At 42.7% G+C, this 21,160-nt stretch overlaps 1 protein-coding gene across 1 annotated transcript in view; it reads left to right on the top strand.

Annotated features, from left to right (window-relative positions):
• The window catches only part of AR (androgen receptor), a 640,061-nt gene that overhangs the window by 561,285 nt on the left and 57,616 nt on the right, over positions 1-21,160 (top strand). The window contains exons 4-5 of the mRNA XM_068247667.1: positions 1,301-1,588; positions 16,271-16,415. Of these exons, the coding sequence (XP_068103768.1) occupies positions 1,301-1,588; positions 16,271-16,415 (433 nt within the window). The remainder of the gene's footprint in view (positions 1-1,300; positions 1,589-16,270; positions 16,416-21,160) is intronic.

Genomic DNA, 21,160 nt, shown 5'->3' with positions numbered 1-21,160 from the left:
AATACTTGTGGACACCTCTAGCTATTTAATACTGAGGGTACTTCTGGCTACCTAATGCTAAGGGACACCTGTAGCTACCTATGACGGGCAAGCGAAGTAAGGGAGAAGTGATAGCGGGGCCAGTCAGGACACTTGCAGTGCGGTTTGGTGGGGGTTTGTAGGTTCATGGAGGGTGAAGTCTAAGGTGCCCGGAAATCTGTGCCTAAAGGCTCCTGTGAGGTAAATCCAGGCCTGGACGTAGCTCCTACATCCAGCATGTATTTTTGGACGTAGGAGCTATGTCTAAAAAGCCAAAGTGGTTAAATACAGTTTGTGACTTAATGACCTTCCTATTGATTGCTATATTCCAAGCAATTACCTTTACCGTGCTTTATTGATTTTATGTAAGGGTGGTTTATACTTCCTGTTACAATAATTGTATGCTGATCTAATTACTATATTAATTATCCGATTCTATTTGAATTTTAAGTGTCTTTAACCTCCCTGGCGGTTTATTTATTTTGCCAGGGAGGCTGAAATGGGTTTTTTTTTTAATTAAAAAAAAAATATTTCATGCAGCCAACTGAAAGTTGGCTGCATGAAAGCCCACTAGAGGGCGCTCCGGAAGCGTACTTTCGATCGCCTCCGGCAATCGAAAGTAACAAGATAGGCCGCAATGAGCGGCCTATCTTGTTTCGCTTTCCTCGTCGCCATGGCGACGAGCGGAGTGACGTCATGGACGTCAGTCGACGTCCTGACGTCAGAGCCGCCCGATCCAGCCCCTAGCGCCGGCCGGAACTGTTTGTTCCGGCTGCGCTGGGCTCGGGCGGCTGGGGGGACCCTCTTTCGCCGCTGCACGCGGCGGATCGCCGCGGAGCGGCGGCGATCGGGCAGCACACGCGGCTGGCAAAGTGCCGGCTGCGTGTGCTGCTTTTTTCGGAATGCAAATCGGCCCAGCAGGGCCTGAGCGGCGACCTCCGGCGGCATACCCCGAGCTCAGCTCGGGATTACCGCCAAGGAGGTTAAGTATGGTGTTCATATGTGTGCCCTTTTGTACTTTTCTACTTGGTCATAGTTGTGCGGTTACTTTTGGATCTACTTTTTCTTTCTTTTTGGGATTCTAATTAATTGATTCATTCTGTACACTCCCTTGAGTCACGTGTGATTAATTGCATGAGGAGCTTAATCACTCCCCATTTATGGATGGTGCCTACCCATATGTGTGGTTTCAAAAGAGTACTTTATGTCATGTAAATATGTATGTAATGTTATTTGTGCACAGTGTTACACAAATATATCATTGTTTTTTGTCTCTTCACAGCTCGTAAATTGAAGAAATTGGGTAATTTGAAGGCTCAGGAAGAAATGGAAGGATCACCTGGACAAGGAGAAGGAAGAGAGATGACACCTAACATGCCCATCCTGCAGCTTGAGGGCTATAGTTGCCAGCCTATATTCCTGAATGTGCTAGAGGCCATAGAACCTAGTGTGGTGTGCTCTGGGCATGACAACAACCAGCCTGACAGTTTTGCACTGCTCCTGAGTAGCCTTAATGAGCTGGGAGAGAGGCAGCTGGTGCATGTGGTGAAGTGGGCAAAGGCATTACCAGGTAGGCATTCAAACTGTTGCTTTAAACATTTTTTAGGAAGCATTCCACCCAAAACTGACATTTTGGTAGAGGTTAAAAGCCGACAAGAGTACTCAGAAGCTCCCATGTGCCCCATTTGCTTCATGTCATATTGAAAATATGTTTCATTCAACAAGCGTTTAGATAAGAAACATTAGCATGTTACAATGAAATACAGTTCCTATAATGCTGGATACACACGGTGCATTCCCGCACTCGATGCGCCGCTCGATTCGCGTCGACTCGATTATTTCCGACATGTCCGATTCGCGTTTCAATGAATCGTTAGGTCGATTTGGCATACTTTACATGTGAATCGACCTAACAATCATCGAAATGCGCTCAGAAATAATCGAGTCGACGCGAATCGAGCGCCGCATCGAGTGCGGGAACGCACCGTGTGTATCCAGCATAAGCCCCTATCAAATATGTGCACTTGTGTACATGTTTTTACTCCTGATTGATAATATTGCAGAGCACACATGCATGCCGAACCAGTTTAAAAAAATGCAAATTCAGCACATCATAGCTCATAGTGTAGAATAGTCCATTGAACTACATGGAAAAAAAAACTTGCATATATCCATTTTGTGGAAAAGCATAGACCAAAAAAAAAAACTATAAATGCTGTGAAAGAACCTTTAGTGTGACTTTCTGCTACTTAAGCAGCTTTTACAAAGGCAGTAATTTTTATTAGGGTTCAAAAATATTCAGATGAAGATGTAATGGGCGTAGGGTGGCCATCCGTCCGGATTTAGGCCAGACAGTCCGGTTTTTGGACTGCTTGTCCTCCGTCCGGCACAAGGCCAGGACGGACGGCCAAATGTCCTCCTTTTTGGACTGCCCGGCCTGATCTCCATCTCCGCAACAGAGAGTGACGTGACTGACGTCAGTCACGTCACACATAGACGTCGGCGCACGCCGCACCGCGGGAAGAGGCTGCCCCAACTGGCGCAAGTTGGCCCGGCTGACGGGGGGAGGAGCAGACGACGCGAGCCAGGCAGCCGCAGCCATACTGAGCCAGCCTAGGCCTAAGCAAGCCAGAGCCAGCAGTGTGATTGCCGCTGCACCACCCGCCGCCCGTGGTCACCGTCACACAGCCAGAGCCTCTCTGAGAGATGCAGCCACGCAGCCAGCACAGTGAGTGCCGCCGTGGTCACAGACAGCCAGGGGCAGCCAGCAGTGTGTGAGTGCCGCTGGGGAAATCTTCTGCCAATGAGATTGCATTTGTGGGGAAATCTTCTGCTAATAAGATTGCATTTGTGGGGAAATTTTCTGCTAATAACATTGCATTTGTGGGGAAATCTTCTGCTAATAACATTGTATTTGTGGGGAAATCTTCTGCTAATAAGATTGCATTTGTGGGGAAATACTGCCAATGAGATTGCATTTGTGGGGAAATCTTCTGCTAACAAGATTGCATTTGTAGGAAAATCTTCTGCTACTAACATTGCATTTGTGGGGAAATCTTCTGCTAATAAGATTGCATTTGTGGGGAAATCTTCTGCCAATGAGATTGCATTTGTGGGGAAATCTTCTGCTAATAAGATTGCATTTGTGGTGAAATCTTCTGCTAATAAGATTGCATTTGTGGGGAAATCTTCTTCTAATAAGATTGCATTTGTGGGGAAATCTTCTGCTAATAAGATTGCATTTGTGGGCAAATCTTCTGCCAATGAGATTGCATTTGTGGGCAAATCTTCTGCCAATGAGATTGCATTTGTGGGGAAATCTTCTGCCAATGAGATTGCATTTGTGGGGAAATCGTCTGCCAATAAGATTGCATTTGTGGGGAAATCTTCTGCCAATAAGATTTCATTTGTGGGGAAATCTGCTGCCAATGAGATTGCATTTGTGGGGAAATCTGCTGCCAATGAGATTGCATTTTGTGGTCGGCCCTCCACCATGTGGACTATTGTGCGCCACTGTCCTCGGTAAGATGTCCTCTTTTTCAGGGTGTGATGTACTCCTTTTTGGGATTCTGCAAGTGGCCACCCTAAAGGCTCATACACACATCAGACCATAGTCTTTGGAAAATGAAAGATCACAGACCAATTTTACCCCCTTCCATGTAGTATGAGAGCCATACCTTCACAGTCTATTTTATGGAGCTGAACTCCCATCAGAAAAAAAATCTTTGCAAGATGCTGCGCACACAGATGCTGTACAGACACAAAAGATCTGTAGCTGCAAAAGATCTGTTCCTGCCAAAAATCCATTCCTGCAAATTGCAATGATAGTCTGTGAGATCTGCAGATCATCATACACACATGATTTAACTGACATTCATCTGCAGATCAGATCCACCAGGATGGATTTTCAGATCTGCGGATGATTGCTTGATCTGCAGATGAATGTCAGCTAAATCATGTGTGTGTATGATGATCTGCAGATATCATAGACTATGAATGCAATTTGCAGGAATGGATTTTTGGCAGGAACAGATCTTTTGCAGATACTGATCTTTTGTGTCTGTACAGCATCTGTGTGTGCAGCATCTTGCAAAAAAAAATTTCTGATGGGGAGTTCAGCTCCATAGAAAAGACTGCGTAGAGTATGGCTCTCATACTACATGAAGGGTGGTAAGACTGTGATCTTTCATTTTCCAAAGACTATAGTCTGATGTGTGTATGCACCTTAAATGGGCGTGTGTTTGCTGTTGTTCTCTGAACTGTTCTTATTTTGTCTAAAGTTTGTATCAGAATAGACAATAAAGATGTGCCTGGTCAGTGATGGAATAAGTCAGACTTTCATACCAAAAATATAACAGAAAAAAAGACTCTGTCCCATGTTATTTCTTCAGGTTTAGCAGTTAGTTTGGAGAAATAAGGCATCCAAAAGAGGGTGCTGTTTCACTATGTCGAGACATTCGTCTGACAAGTAAGAAATTATGAGTTAAACATCCTTCTGATAATCTAATTTGTTTTACATCAGACTGAGTTTTCCAGTGACTGAAATATGACATCCATTAGAAGGCAGTGTTCTACTCAGTCAAGTATTCAAATGTACAGTGTGTCTGTGGACTAGTGGGATAAGCATATTTTCATCACATTTCTTAAGGTGGCCATACACTGGTCAATTTGCCATCAGATCGACCAACAGATATATCCCTCTCCGATCGAATTTGAGCAGAGAGGGATCGTATGACTGCCTTTACTGCAAACAGATAGTGAATCAATTTCAGCATGAAACCGATCACAATCTGTGGAGTTGCTGCTTCCGCCGCCCCCCCCTGCTCCGGCCGGCGCGAGTCCCCCTATGTCCCTGCTGCTCCTTCTCCTGCTGGGCTCCGGGTTCCGGCTGGCTTCACTTCTTTCTGTCCGGGGAAGTTTAAACAGTAGAGGGCGCTCTACTGTTTAAACTTCCTGTCGGGACAGGAAGTAAGTGAAGCCAGCTGGAACCCAGCGAAGAACAAGCAGCGGGGACAGAGGGCATACGCGCCGGCGGAGCAGGTAATGTATTGCCGCTAGCATCGGTCGTCAGGCATTCGACCGCCGCTATCGACGCACTCCCAACCCAGCGAAATCTTCCACACGGACTGATCGACGGGAACGATTGATTTCAGACGGAAATCGATTGTTCTGTCAGCGTTTGTGCAACGATTTCACAGCAGATTCGATCACAGTGATCGAATCTGCTGTATATCGGCGGGAAAATCGTTAGGTGTATGGGCCCCTTTATACATCAGATTACGTTTTTCATTTTTACCATGGATAGTCCATATTTTAATCTTTGTATCATGCAAAATAATTTTCTGTCCTTTACAAATAATCAAGTCAAGGAACAGTTAACATAGAAGTATAATCTCTTTTTATTCTTGGAAAGAGTTTCAGTGTTGCACTTTGTGATACTTAACTTTCCTGGAGTGTTAACCCCTACCTAGCTCGTTAACCCCTTGTGTTACCTGTACCTAGCCTTAAACGGGCACTATGGCGAAAAATTGTAAAATTTAAAATATGTGCAAACATAGACAAATAAGAAGTATGTTTTTTCCAGAGTAAAATGAGCCACAAATTACTTTTCTCCTATGTTGCTGTCACTTACAGTAGGTAGTAGAAATCTGACAGAAGTGACAGGTTTTGCACTAGTCCATCTCTTCAGAATCAGAATCTTTATCATCGCCAAGCACGACTGGGTCGTGCCCGGAATTGGGCTTGGCATGTACAGGGTACTGATACAGGATATAGATACAGATACAGGACAAATCAAGCAGTCAGAAAGGAACAGAACATTATACCAGATGCAGAGAGAGACAATGTAGCAAAAGTTACAACACAAAAACACGCAAAAAACAACCAAAAATCGTCAGCTTGAGCTGGAGCGCCATCTATCTATGTGCAGAGTGCCTTAGTGCCGGCATGGTGCAGTGGTGTGGGGATGGGCAGTTACGTGGAGAGAGTTCAGAAGGTTGACAGCCGAGGGGAAGAAACTGTTTTTATGCCTTGAGGTCTTGGTGAAGATGGACTGGAACCGGAGTCTCCGGCTCGAGGGGAGCTGACTAAAGAAGCGATGGCCTGGGTGTGAGGGGTCGTTGGTGATCTTTAATGCTCTGGAGTACAGCCTGGAGTGGTAAAGGAGGTCCAGAGAGGGAAGGGATCTCCCGATGATCCTCTCCGCTGATCTGATGACCCTCTGCAGTTTGAGTCTGTCGCTGGCAGAGGAGCTGGCGTACCAAACCAGGATGGAAGAGCATAGGGCAGATTCGATTGTAGCGGAGTAGTTTGTCAGAAGTTTTTGGGCCATACCAAACTTTTTTAGTTGGCGGAGAAAGAAAAGTCTCTTTTGGGCTTTCCTCTGTGTGGAGGCAGTGTTGGCCTTCCACTTCAGGTCATTGGAGATGGTTGTGCCCAGAAGGCGGACGCTGGGGACTCTTTCCACCTCCTTGCCATCGATGCAGATTGGGGGCGGGGTGGAGACGCATCATAGGGAATGCTCAGCAAGGCTTTTATTCTTTATAAAGATACTCCCTAAAAACTATTTAAACAATGATGCTGGCCAGCTTCCCTGCTCGCTTCACAGTTTTTTGGCAATTAGACAGAGCAACTGCCATTCACTAAGTGCTTTTGAAAATAAATCCCTGAGAATACCCCCATGAAGAGATGGACTAGTCCAAAACCTGTTGCTTCTGTCAGATTTCTACTACCTACTGTAGGTGACAGCAACATAGGAGAAAAGTAATTTATGGCTCATTTTACTCTGGAAAAAAAACTACTTCTTATTTGTTTATGTTTGCACATATTTTACAATTTTTCGCCATAGTGTCCCTTTAAGATGATTTTATCCACTACAGTATATTTACGTCCTTTCTGCCACCAGTTGTAGCAGAAAGTTATAAATGTTAGTCTGCAGAGTTGATGAGCACATCACAGCAGGCAACAAGTAGAGCACTACCCAGGATGTTTGACCCTGATGTCAAATCCTCACCACCCCTCCTCCTGCCCCCGCCGGCAGAGTTTGGCAGCAGCTGGGAGTGTGGCTGGCAAGCATGTGTCACCTCTCCTGATTCCTGTGGTGATCAGTGCTCTCCTCTTACCTGTATCAATACAGGCCTCTTGTGACGTCTTCAAACCTGGGATTAATAGCAATATATATATATATATATATATATATATATATGTATATATATATATATAGTGTATATTATCTACACTATCACTTAAAAATAATAATAATAATAGAAGAACACTGAGAAAATATGTATTTCTTCAATGTTATTCCTCTTTTTCCCTTTAAAATGCATAAAACAAAAAAAAATCCTTGGGGAGAAGAAATAGCGCCCAAAGAAAAGTCTAGTTCGTCCAAAAAATATGTATATATCACTAAGGTGACATAAGTAGTGATAAAGTTATTGCTGATTAGGTAGGGGCATAGCTTAAACGTGAAAACTGCTCTACTCCATAAGGGAAAAACAGGTCTAGATGCAAAATGGTTGATGACTGCCGCCTATAGGGATCGGAAGTGGTCGCCAGGACCACGTTGTGAAGCCCTGATGCTGCATAGATGCATTGCTCTGCTGTTGCCTAATGAGGCATTTACAGCATCAGGGCCCCCAAACTGTCACCCTAGTGATTAGATCTGATCACTATAGATGCATAGACTATGGATAGTGGTCCGCTACATGCCCAGCTGTTTTAAAAAAGACATATGTGACATCATTTTTACTAGGAAGAGCCTAAGAACATATGTTGAGGTGTTTTATCGCAGTGACACTCGAAAATAGGAATGGTGAAAAAAATTAACCGTGTATTGTCTGCATTTACATATACCGTATATACTCGCAAGCAAGCCGAATTTTTCACCCCCCAAAAGTGGCCCAAAATTTGGGGGGTCGGCTTGCTTGCGAGTCATGGGTAGGTGGGTGGGTAGGTAGCTAGTGCCCCTCTCCGCTCCCCCCGCGGCCGCCGCTGCTATTACCTTAGGCGGCGTTGCTTCCTCTATCCCCGTCCTGCTCCGATAACTAACTACTTCACAGCAGCACCCCCCCCCGCTGCTGTGATGACGGAGGAAACCATAGAGAGCGGTTCCCATAATAACGGCATCGCCGCTACAGGAAGCCGCTCTCTATGGTTTCCTCCGTCATCACAGCAGCGGGGGGCGCGCTGCTGTGAATTAGTTAGTTACCGGAGCAGGACGGGGATAGAGGAAGCGGCGCCGCCTAAGGTAATAGCAGCGGCGGCCGCGGGGGGAGCGGGGAGGGGCACTAGCTACCTACCCACCCACCTACCCATACTGGGGCACTATGCTAGCTATACTGGGGCACTATACTGAGCACTATACTAGCTATACTGAGCACTATACTAGCTAAACTGGGGCACTTCACTAGCTATACTGAGCACTATACTAGCTATACTGAGCACTATACTAGCTATACTGAGCACTATACTAGCTATACTGAGCACTATACTAGCTATACTGAGCACTATACTAGCTAAACTGAGCACTATACTAACTATACTGAGCACTATACTAACTATACTGAGCACTATACTAACTATACTGAGCACTATACTAGCTATACTGAGCACTATACTGGCACTATGCTAGCTATACTGAGCACTATACTAGCTATACTTAGCACTATACTAACTATACTGAGCACTATACTAACTATACTGAGCACTATACTAGCTAAACTGAGCACTATACTAGCTAAACTAGGGCACTTCACTAGCTATACTGAGCACTATACTGACTATACTGGGGCACTATGCTAGCTATACTGGGGCACTATGCTAGCTATACTGAGCACTATACTAACTATACTGAGCACTATACTAGCTAAACTGAGCACTATACTAGCTAAACTGAGCACTATACTAACTAAACTGAGCACTATACTAGCTAAACTGGGGCACTTTACTAGCTATATTTAGCACTATACTGACTATACTGGGGCACTATGCTAGCTATACTGGGGCACTATGCTAGCTATACTGAGCACTATACTAGCTAAACTGAGCACTATACTAGCTAAACTGAGCACTATACTAGCTAAACTGGGGCACTTCACTAGCTATACTGAGCACTATACTGAGCACTATACTAGCTATACTGAGCACTATACTAGCTATACTGAGCACTATACTAGCTATACTGAGCACTATACTAGCTAAACTGAGCACTATACTAACTATACTGAGCACTATACTAACTATACTGAGCACTATACTAACTATACTGAGCACTATACTAGCTATACTGAGCACTATACTGGCACTATGCTAGCTATACTGAGCACTATACTAGCTATACTGAGCACTATACTAACTATACTGAGCACTATACTAACTATACTGAGCACTATACTAGCTAAACTGAGCACTATACTAGCTAAACTAGGGCACTTCACTAGCTATACTGAGCACTATACTGACTATACTGGGGCACTATGCTAGCTATACTGGGGCACTATGCTAGCTATACTGAGCACTATACTAACTATACTGAGCACTATACTAGCTAAACTGAGCACTATACTAGCTAAACTGAGCACTATACTAACTAAACTGAGCACTATACTAGCTAAACTGGGGCACTTTACTAGCTATACTTAGCACTATACTGACTATACTGGGGCACTATGCTAGCTATACTGGGGCACTATGCTAGCTATACTGAGCACTATACTAGCTAAACTGAGCACTATACTAGCTAAACTGAGCACTATACTAGCTAAACTGGGGCACTTCACTAGCTATACTGAGCACTATACTGAGCACTATACTAGCTATACTGAGCACTATACTAGCTATACTGAGCACTATACTAGCTAAACTGAGCACTATACTAACTATACTGAGCACTATACTAACTATACTGAGCACTATACTAACTATACTGAGCACTATACTAGCTATACTGAGCACTATACTGGCACTATGCTAGCTATACTGAGCACTATACTAGCTATACTGAGCACTATACTAACTATACTGAGCACTATACTAACTATACTGAGCACTATACTAGCTAAACTGAGCACTATACTAGCTAAACTAGGGCACTTCACTAGCTATACTGAGCACTATACTGACTATACTGGGGCACTATGCTAGCTATACTGGGGCACTATGCTAGCTATACTGAGCACTATACTAACTATACTGAGCACTATACTAGCTAAACTGAGCACTATGCTAGCTAAACTGAGCACTATACTAACTAAACTGAGCACTATACTAGCTAAACTGGGGCACTTTACTAGCTATACTTAGCACTATACTGACTATACTGGGGCACTATGCTAGCTATACTGGGGCACTATGCTAGCTATACTGAGCACTATACTAGCTAAACTGAGCACTATACTAGCTAAACTGAGCACTATACTAGCTAAACTGGGGCACTTCACTAGCTATACTGAGCACTATACTGAGCACTATACTAGCTATACTGAGCACTATACTAGCTATACTGAGCACTATACTAGCTATACTGAGCACTATACTAGCTAAACTGGGGCACTTTACTAGCTATACTGAGCACTATACTAGCTATACTGGGCACTATACTAGCGATACTGGGCACTATACTAGCTATACTGGGACACACTAGGGGAATAAGGCGGCCAGCATTTCCTACCCCCGGCTTATATGGGGGTCAATCATTTTTCCCTGTTTTTTCAGGTGAAAGTTGGGGGGTCGGCTTGTTTGCGAGTATATACGGTATTTTTTCCCTGTTAAATACCAATAAAATTAAAAATATATATATTACCCAGAGAAAGCCTAGATTGTCATGAAAAAAATATATTTTATATATCAGTTATACTGTATGTCATAAGTAGTGCAAAAGTTTTTTCTATATCAATAGCGCCATAGCTGAAATTTCAAAATTGCCAGTAACCTGAGCTAGTTAAGATCCATGGGATTGCTGTCAATCTCTCTGGATGCAGTCACAAGAGGAAAATTGATCACAGAACAGGCTGAAGAATAGTAAGAATGTTAGACAAAAAAGTACAAGATCAAATCCCATCAGTGTCTCGTGGCATCATCTGTCCCTTTTTAAATGACCATGAGCTCAATGAGAGAAAACCACTTCACTCCACTTTTAGAAAAAAAAAACATAAACGAGGCAGAATGAAATTTGTTAAAATGCATATTGACAAGCCAGAGTGGTTGTGGGTGATTTGACAGTTGAGACAAAAAATGGTGCTTTGTAGCAGATAAGGTCTATGTCCACATAAGAAAAATGAAACTTTTGTATGTGGACATACACATGACTGTATGTATATACAGTGACAAAGAATAAGACTCAGTTATGGTTTTGGGTTAGTAATAGTATGTTGTGTCCACCGTGAGGTTCCTTGTGTCTGTGCAGGAGACAATGAAATTTAAATCCAATCAGGACATTTAGGGCCCATTTCCACTATCGCGAATTCGCATGCGTTTGCCGCATGCGAATTCGCATAGCCAATACAAGTGGATGGGACTGTTTCCACTTGTCAGGATTTCTGAGCGTTTTCGTCCGCGTCAAAAATTCGCATGGCAGAGCCATCAGAATTCACATACCGCTATGCGGGTGTATGCGAATTTTCATGCAAATTCGCATGGAATCAATTGAAAAGCACACAGGCACTGCCATGGTTAAATTCGCATACAGCGTCATTCATGCGAATTTGCAAATTTGCATGAAAATTCGCATACAAACGCATGCGAAATTCGCATCCGCATGCAATTTTTTTCCACGCCGATTCGCACCGCACAAGTGGAAATGGGCCCTTAGGAGTGAAATGTGGTGACCAGTGTCAGAAAGTTCCTTCTCGGTAACAGATTGCATATCCCACAACAGGATAATTACCCAAAACACATATCAAAAAGCACTCAGGAGTGGCTAAGAACAAAACATTGAGCCATTTTAAAGTGACTATTTTTGAGCCCTATTTTGAATCACATTAAACATCATTTAAATATGGAAGGGGTATGACCTGATTGAATACAAATATGTTTGAAAAAATACAAAACTTTATTTAACACTTGCAAATTTATACATAAAAACATCCATAACGGCGACCTGCCCACACTCCACCCACACAACCCTTGGCCCACCTCCCTCTCTACATCACCCCACCAAATTTGACAAAAGTCCATGCACACACAGCCACATCACTTGTTAGCAGAAAACACAAGGCTCTGTATGTCCATTGTTAGTTTGGCAGAAGATGCAGTTGCAGCAGGCATTATAAGAAGTCAAAGCAATATTCAGCACATAAATTGTCTGTAGACAGTTAGCAATGTCACTTGTCAGCAGGGAACACAGGCATGTGTAGGTTCAGCTGAAGCAACTGTAGCAGACATGTAAGCTTGTAAAGTTGAAAAGCAAGTGTTGGCACAGGAGTCGTTTGTGTGGCATGATATGTGCCCATTGGGCTCTTACTATTTCATGGCGTCTATCGGCTGGGCGGAGGAAGGGGTCACGGGGATCCAGGGGTGACCCAGTGTTCAGCAGGACGCTGCCATGAGTGAGGACTCCTCGGATCGATTTCACCGGCAGCTGTCGGCTTCTTCAGGAGGTGCATCATTTGAAAGAACTGAAATGCACAGTAAAGAAAAGCAATTCTTCAAAGCTGACAAAGGTAGAGCAGTTTGCTCAGGAAAAATGGGACTAAACAACTGATGAAAGGTGGATAATTCAGAATGAGGTTGATGTAATACATAGTACATAGATACATAGTACTGTCAGGTACTGTAAGACAAATTAAAAAAATAGCTAAGGTTTATTTTCTGTGAACCATTTCATGAAGACTTAACACTGCTTGCTCATCTCTGAAATTATAGCTTAAGAAGCTTTCCATGGTGCTGAATATTTACAGTTCTATAAAAAACAGAACAAAAAAATCTGTGTCTTCTGCTTTTGGGTGGAGGGACATAGCTCTGAAACAGAGGAGTGACATAGCCTCTTCCTCAATTTCCAGAGCTCCATCTCCACCATTGATAGGCTTAGGGACACTTCAGGAAAATTCCTGGTGAGTTTCCTGAAATAGAAATCGAAAATAGAAGCGTATGGTCCTCTTGGTGCAATAGAGTCACCCCAAGATTGGAGCAATTTAATGAGTGCCCTTGCTCCAGCTACTGCTAATAGTGATGTCATACCCATTGGCCCAGTATGTAAAAGTTGAGTTCGCTGGGTCCTCTTTATCAGCAGCCTAAATTACAGTATGACTCCTTTTTGTTGATTGTAGCCTCGTCCCTGTCCTTTTGATTGCCATCTTTTTAGCCTGCTTGAAGAGTTTTTGAGATGAATTTCACCCTCTTTGAGCTCTTCTCATTAACTAAGAGCCTGTTAGAGGCTCCTCCTCTATTTATAGACTCAGCCGGGCTATGTTGCAGGCTGACATAGTTGAGTTTATGAATAAAGTCTTAGCTGGTGACAGGCTGTTAGTTGAGCAGAACAGCTTGAAGAGGCTAGACATCCTTCCAAAGACTCTTAAAGAGTAGCAAGATGACAATCAAAGGGAAATGATCCAGGCTGCAATCAGCATGCAGACAAGGCTGTAATCAACAAGAAAGGAGCCAGACTGCAATCAAGACTTCTGATGAAGAGCGTCCCAGCCAGGGAAGATCCCCAAAATGTATACAAAACTACCACAAACTGTATGTATTACTGAGTTCATACTTTGAGCTAATGAGTAAGGGGACTCAGAAGACACCAATACACATTAGCTGAAATGGGAGTCCTTATCTTAATTACTGTAATGTATTTATATTGCATAGGTGCGAGTTGGCTATTAACCTGTTGCCGACCGCTCCACGCCGATTGGCGTGAACGTAACGGCAGCCCCAGGACCACTCCACGTTGATTGGCGTGAATGGCTTCCTGTGGGGTTTGCAGGAGAGTGCATGCGCCAATGCGCGCACATCTCCGCTTGGATGATGGAACTTGTGTGCTGAGTTGTGCAGCCCTGCAGCGAGGCCTTAAAGCTGCAGTGGCCCATTTAGCAAAAAAATGGCCTGGTCACTAGGGTCGTTTAACACCGCGGTCCTCAAGTGGTTAAGTGCAATTAAATTGCTGACAGTGCTCAACTATCCTATAGCTGACTGCTAAGGATAAGGTTACATACTGTTTGGGGGGCAGGGAGAGGTTAGATGTAACTTTTAGGGTTAGTAAGGCCTCAGGAAGGACTGAATATTGGAGGGGAGGCTTCTGTTGGACATTAGGAAGTGATTTATTTTGTGGGGAAGGTTATAGTTGAGCATCAAGAAGGACTTGGGGTGAAATGGAGTAGGCATCTAGAAGGGATTTCCATTGCACAGGAATATATGGTTAAGTGCTACCAAGAAAAGGATTGCTTAGGGTTATCACATCAATGGAGATGTGTTGAAATCCCATCGCCGGCGGGTGCAGAAGCATCTGAGCGGGGCTGCAAGGGCACCGATCGTCTGCAGGGGGCTGAGGGAAGCCTGAGGTGAGTTAATCTCATTTTTATTGGTTCACTTTAGGTTCACTTTAAGAGTTTCCACAGCTCTTTGCTGCTTGTAGTCCTAAAGGGCAGCCTTACCATTACTTTGATTATGGTCTTTAGCATCCATGTTAAGTTTAATACGTGACTGGAATTTATTAGTTAGTTTAATATTATTTTGTTAGTGAATTATGTGTAGCTTATTTTTGAGACTTGTTATACATTAAAAACTTGTCTTGCATAATGCAATGTTAAAACAGTAAGCTTATGCCTTTTTTATCAAGAGTATCAAAAAATCCAGCATATGTTCATGTCAGCAGATGGCAATTAGCTATTAAATTTCATAAATCCTGTTGACTAAAGAAATCAAGTACATATCGCAGAGCCGCTAGGAATAATGCACCCGTAGAGTGTGAAATATACCTTACTGATTTTACTATTTCAGTAGAACCTTTAGGCTGGTTTCACAGTGGGACATTACAGGCGCACGTTAGAGCAGTCTGTAACGCACCCCACTGCACAGCAATGAAAAATCAATGGGCTGTTCACAGTGCCCACGTTGCGTTACACAGTAACGCTGCGCCATAAGTCAACGTACTGCATGCAGTACTTTCTAAGCGGCAGAGCCGGGTTAGACTGCTTGCACATGCTCAGTAACGTTGGGGAGGAGCGGAGAGCGGCCAGGCACATGGCTAATTAATATTCACTGCACTCAGTGACGTGCAGTGTTTACTTCCTGGAGCGGCCGCTCTGTGCAGCAATTGGCCGGCGGGACCACGTGATGCCGCATGCGTCCAAGAGTGCGCATCACGGCATCACGGACGCCAGAGTGAGCTGCACAATGCGGCTCACTCTGACGTCCAAAGCAGGGAGCACCAGGCGTTGCGTTAGGGGCACGTTATGCGACCATAACGTCCCCTAAAACGCAACGTCCTGGTGTGAAACCAGCCTTAGACAGTTTTCAATCAAGAGTTAAACATAAAAAAGTTAACCGCATACATGTTTTACCATAACTGGTTGGAATATAACATTTTGATACTTTAAAGTTTTGCATTTAATTTTGGTTTCTGTGCAATGCGTGTTTTGTTCCTTATGTTTAAATGGCTGAATAGGCTGGTGACCCTTAAAGGGAACCTGTACTGAGTAAAAATATTTAAAATAAACACAGGAGGTAACTTCAAATGAACATTACATAGTTACCTTGCTATCAGTTCCTCTCAGAAGCTCACCATTTTCTTCTGGAAATGATCCCTTCCAGTTCTGACAACATTTTGTCAGAACTGAAGTATATCAGTTGCTGTCAGTTATAGCTGAGAGGACAACTGATGTGCCAAGTAATGTCCATGTTACTCTATAGCTCAAGTGGGCAATGTTACAGTTTAACAGTGTGCTGACCAGAAAGCTGTTATGGGGTAATGGCCATTTTCAAAATGGAGGATGGGGAATTTCCTTGTTCACAGTGGACAAACAGGACGCGGAAAATGAGAAAGAGATTGAGGAGTAGACTACACGGGAGGTAAGTATGACTTGTGTATGTTTATTTTGACTTTAAATTTTCAGTTCAGGTTTTCTTTAAACTAGCATAGCCTGCTTGGACTTTATGTGACAGTAAATTAATCCTGTTGAAACACTACATCTTGAATCCTTCTTAGAACATTATCTTTTTCAGACATCAGAGCTATGTAATAATTGATGTATTTGAGACTACTGGGGATAAGTGACTATGCTTTTGTGCATGTGTACCAATGATTTGCTTTTCACACCTCTAGGTTTCCGTAACCTGCACGTAAATGACCAAATGACGGTCATACAATATTCTTGGATGGGCCTTATGGTCTTTGCAATGGGATGGAGATCCTTCAAAAATGTCAACTCCAGAATGTTGTTTTTTGCTCCAGATTTGGTTTTTAATGAGTAAGTATATAATTGCATGTTAATTATAAATTAGCTTTTAGCAAACTAGTGGAATTTTGTCTGAAGAACTTTTTTCTTCTTTTTTTTTATTATAAAATAACTACATTTTGGAATGGATTTCAGGGAAATTGTGTCATAAGCAGGTTTTCTTAAAAGTGGCCAAACCAAAGTAAATAAACCATTAATGGTGAAGGAGTGTACAAATCACATGCAAATCCCTCACATGAGTGCAGAGAAAAGAAAAAAGGAGAAAGCATAGTGATGTTCTACACACAAGTCTGGAGCAAAGGAACAGTAGGTGAAAAGCCGAGAGAGAAGAAAAAAATATCATGTATCTGGATAATAGGAGCTTTGCATTAGTACAACATAAGTTCAGTATTGTTTAACTATCTGTAGTTTCAAGTTGTTTCCTCCACATTAGAAATAGTAGATAAGTTACTTGTAAAAATCCAACTTTTGAAATAAACGAAAAGGAGAACAAAATGAATAAAGTAGCACTGAGATGCTCATTTTACAGGAAAAGTTTACAATTGGGCTAGCTTAAATGGTGGCTCCTGAAGCTTTCCTGGGTCCCACACACGATCCGTGCTGCCCAGTGGGACACCAGGGCTCTCATGCAGGCCACCGGGATACCCTTCTCCTCTCTTCTTCCTGGATCCTGGTTGCCAATCAGCACGGTGCGAGTGACATCATGGGGGGGGGGGCGATGTAGAAATTAAAGTGAACCCAAACTGCACAGGACAGAATGAGACCGAGAATGCACCCTTTCTCATCCCCCATCTGTACACGATCTTGCACAGTGCAGAAGGAAAACGATAATGCACCCTGTGTGTATATAGAGAGTTTAGCCTGTCTAATCCCCCATCTGGACACGATCTTGCACAGGAAAGAAGCAAAACGAGAATGCACCCTGTATGTATATAGAGAGTTTAGCCTGTCTAATCCCCCATCTGGACATGATCTTGCACAGGACAGAAGGACAAGGAGAAATGCATTCTGTATGTATATAAAGAGTCTATCCTGTCTAATCCCCCATCTGGACATGATCTTGCACAGGATAGAAGGACAAGGAGAAATGCATTCTGTATGTATATAAAGAGTCTATCCTGTCTAATCCCCCATCTGGACGCAATCTTGCACAAGACAGAAGGTAAACAGGGAAATGCAGCCTGTATGTATGTAGAAAGTTTAGCCTGTCTAATCCACCTTCATTTTGTGTCTAATTTAGGTTGTAATTTGATCTCTCCCCTGTGTCACATGACTGTCATGGCAGATATGACAGATAAGCTCATTGAAAGCACAGGATATTTACAATATAGCCATTTGGTTCCCAACTGCTTCTGAGCTAAGTACTTTTGCTGAACTGCCTTACTCTCCGTACTCACCACCTGGTGGGTCCTGCGACATCCCCGTGATGACGGTCGTCAGCCACTCCTCTTCCTACTGATGGGTTTGCATGACATCATGGGAATCGGCACACGAACATGCAAACATCACACAGCATCGTGCCGCAATAACGACCGACACGGGGGATCGGATCGCTAGGATCCCTGACGACTCCCGTGCAAAGTACCGCAATCGCTTGAATTCTTGATCAATCCGATTCCCGTGATGTCATGCAAACCCATCGGTAGGAAGAGGAGTTGCTGACGACCGTCATCACGGTGACATCGCAGGACCAACCAGGTGGTGAGTACAGAGAGTAAAGCAGTTCAGCAGAAGTACTTAGCTCAGAAGCAGTTGGGAACCAAATGGCTATATTGTAAACATCCTGTGCTTTCAATGAGCTTGTCTGTCATCTCTGCCATGACAGTCATAACGACAGTCATAAAGGTCATAAAGGACAGGAATAAAGGTCTTGTAGACTTCCGATTAATAATCGTTGCGATTTTACCGACAATTTTCTGAGCATGAGCAGTTGTTTCCGTGATATCGTGATGTGGGTACAGACCCACATTGCAATATCACGGAAACAACTGCTCATGCTCAGAAAATTGTCAGTAAAGTGGCAACGATTATTCATGGGATGTCTACAAGACCTTTATTCCGACATATTTTGGTTAGTTATGTCTTAAGAATTGGAGACCTAAAATTCTTGAAAAAAATGCACCGCTTTTAGACCCATAAATCTAGAAAGAAATGAACCGCCAGGAAGGTTAAAGTGGTAGTTGTAGTACAATGGTGTATGGCGGTGTTGCAGCTGTAGTGCAGAAAAGACAGTCATGCAGCAAACAGGTTTACAATACAGATTTTGAAAGAAAATATGGGTGCAGATCAGAAAAAAACAAACAAAATAAAAACTGTAGTCTAGAAGAAATGTTTAAAAGAGGAGAAAGAAGAGTACCGAAAAATACCAGAAAAAGATAGAAGCATACAGAAGAAGATGATATCACAGGATGGTAGTATGCGGAAGAAGAAAGAAAGCTACATAAGAGAAGATAAAATTATGCAAATGGAAAAAGGAAATAGATGGAAAAAAAACTTTTTAGCATTATTTAATAAATATTGTATTGGTGGCTTTCATTTATAATAAACCTTTGCTAACCTTTTGTTATAAATAGGTAACAAATTACCTGTGAGGGTGTGGACATCTGGTGGTCTGCTAATTATTAGAGGGGACGCCCAGATTTCACCATAAGTTTTGCCCAAGGCCTACCTTCACATGCGTGGCAATAGTTGCCTTCAACTCCCCCTTGAACCAAAGGTCAGGGTCAGTTCCTTGTCCTCCACATGTGCAAGAGGTTTTTGCAGGGGAGGAGCAAGATTTCTGTTTCTGTATATCATGATCCATGCAGGCTGGTATTTTTGAGACAGTGGAGAACCACGCCTTCCGACTCAGCTGTCCTGGCATTACCAACTTGCATGAAGGACAAGGGCTATAGAAGCTTAGGAAAAAAAAGATTATGTTTTTTTAAACAAGAATAAGAAAAATGGTGTCAAGCAACATTCAGAAATGGGTGATATGTTTTATCAAATGGGTGAAGTGTAACTGTCAACTGCCCTATTCTTACATCAAACAATGCCTTAAACTTCCAAAATCACTAATGAAATCAAATGAAAAGTATGTTGGGACAATAGACAATAGTTCAAGAGAGTTCTTTATCGAATGGGAAGCTAATGTTCACCATCAAATCATGTGAATTCATAATGTTCTAGGAGTATGTGCAGTGTATTGATATAATCAATCAGCGGCCAGAGTTTTTCCAATCGACCATGGAACAGTATGTCAAAGATAAACAATAATCCTCAGTGTTCTCTATTGCACTCCTGCACACTGTGAAGCCTGCAGACACCTTGTGCTTAATATTGGAGACAGTGACTGTCACCCAAAAAAATATGTATGCAGGAGTCAGGGCTAAGTTCATACACAGGGGTGTACACTTTATTGCAACAACTCAAAATCATTCAAATAAAACACAAACTCACATCTTGGGTTCATCATGCACACTGGAACCTTTTGCTTTAAAACGCATCAATATACTATTGTACAATAATCAGTAGAGTGGCAAGTGCTGAGAAAGTCACCAGACTGTAGTTCAGAGAATGCCCGTTCTCCTTCCTGACCATGTTTCGGCCTTCCGCTGTCATCAGAGCATAGGAGAACGAGCGTAACGGGCATTATATATACAGTGATTACCTTATCTGGTGATAGTCCATATTCAAATCTTCCCTCAATGAGATTCTCATAGAAACTGATTATAAGCATGCCATTGGGTGAGAGCACTCAGCTGATCGCTAGTCTGAGTTCTCTAATTGGTCAATGCTAGTCATCCGACAAGCACTGCTAATCATTGGTTCAGTGTGTGTCAGCTGCCAGTGAGCTTACAGCCCACAGACTCATGGGAAAAGTAGTTCTTATACAACAAAACAGACTGATTAAAACATACTTAACCTATTTTGGTTCCTGGACGTAGAAACTATGTCCAGGAATCATGCACGCTACCGCGCGCTCCCGCGGCGGATCGCGCGCGTGCACGCGCGCTCCCGGCCTGCGGTTCATTAGCCAGGCAATCAGTGAATCGGGCTATGGTGCACGATCACTGATTCCTCTCCCCCGCTGAAAAAGCGACAACTTCTCTCGGAAGCTGCGCTTTTTCTGGCTGTTGCCTCCCCCATGCGTCACTCTAAGCGTGTGTTACGCTTAGAGTGACGTCATGTAAATAAACTCATGGCTGCCATCTTGTGGCCAAAAAGTAAAACTACAACTAAAAGTAAAAAAAATTAAAATCAACACACAATTACATTATAAAACTATGGTTTACATCCCACCCTCCCAAAAATACCCAAATAAAATGTTTAATATTAAAAAAAAAAACATTACAATAAAAAAATAAAACATGTAAATATTTACCTAAGGGTATAAACTTTTTAAATATCAATGTAAAGATGAAATATTTCTATATTTTTTTTATTTTAAACTTGTAAATAGTGATAGATGCAAAACGGAAAAAATGCACCTTTATTTCCAAATAAAATATTGTCGCCATACATTGTGATGGGGACATAATTTTAATGGTGTAATAACCGGGACATATGGGCAAATACAATACGTGAGTTTTAATTATGGAGGCATGTATTATTTTAAAACTATAATGGCTGAAAACTGAGAAATAATTATTTTTTCCGTTTTTTTCTTATTCTTCCTGTTAAAATGCATTTACAGCTCTTAGCAAAATGTACCCCCCAAAGAAAGCCTAATTGGTGGCGGAAAAAACAAGATATAGATCAGTTCATTGTGATAAGTA

The sequence above is a fragment of the Hyperolius riggenbachi genome, chromosome 8 (assembly GCF_040937935.1).
Source record: "Hyperolius riggenbachi isolate aHypRig1 chromosome 8, aHypRig1.pri, whole genome shotgun sequence".
Classification (NCBI taxonomy): Eukaryota; Metazoa; Chordata; class Amphibia; order Anura; family Hyperoliidae; genus Hyperolius; species Hyperolius riggenbachi.
Note: the sequence above shows the minus strand (reverse complement) of the source record. Positions and strands in the feature narration are given on the sequence as shown.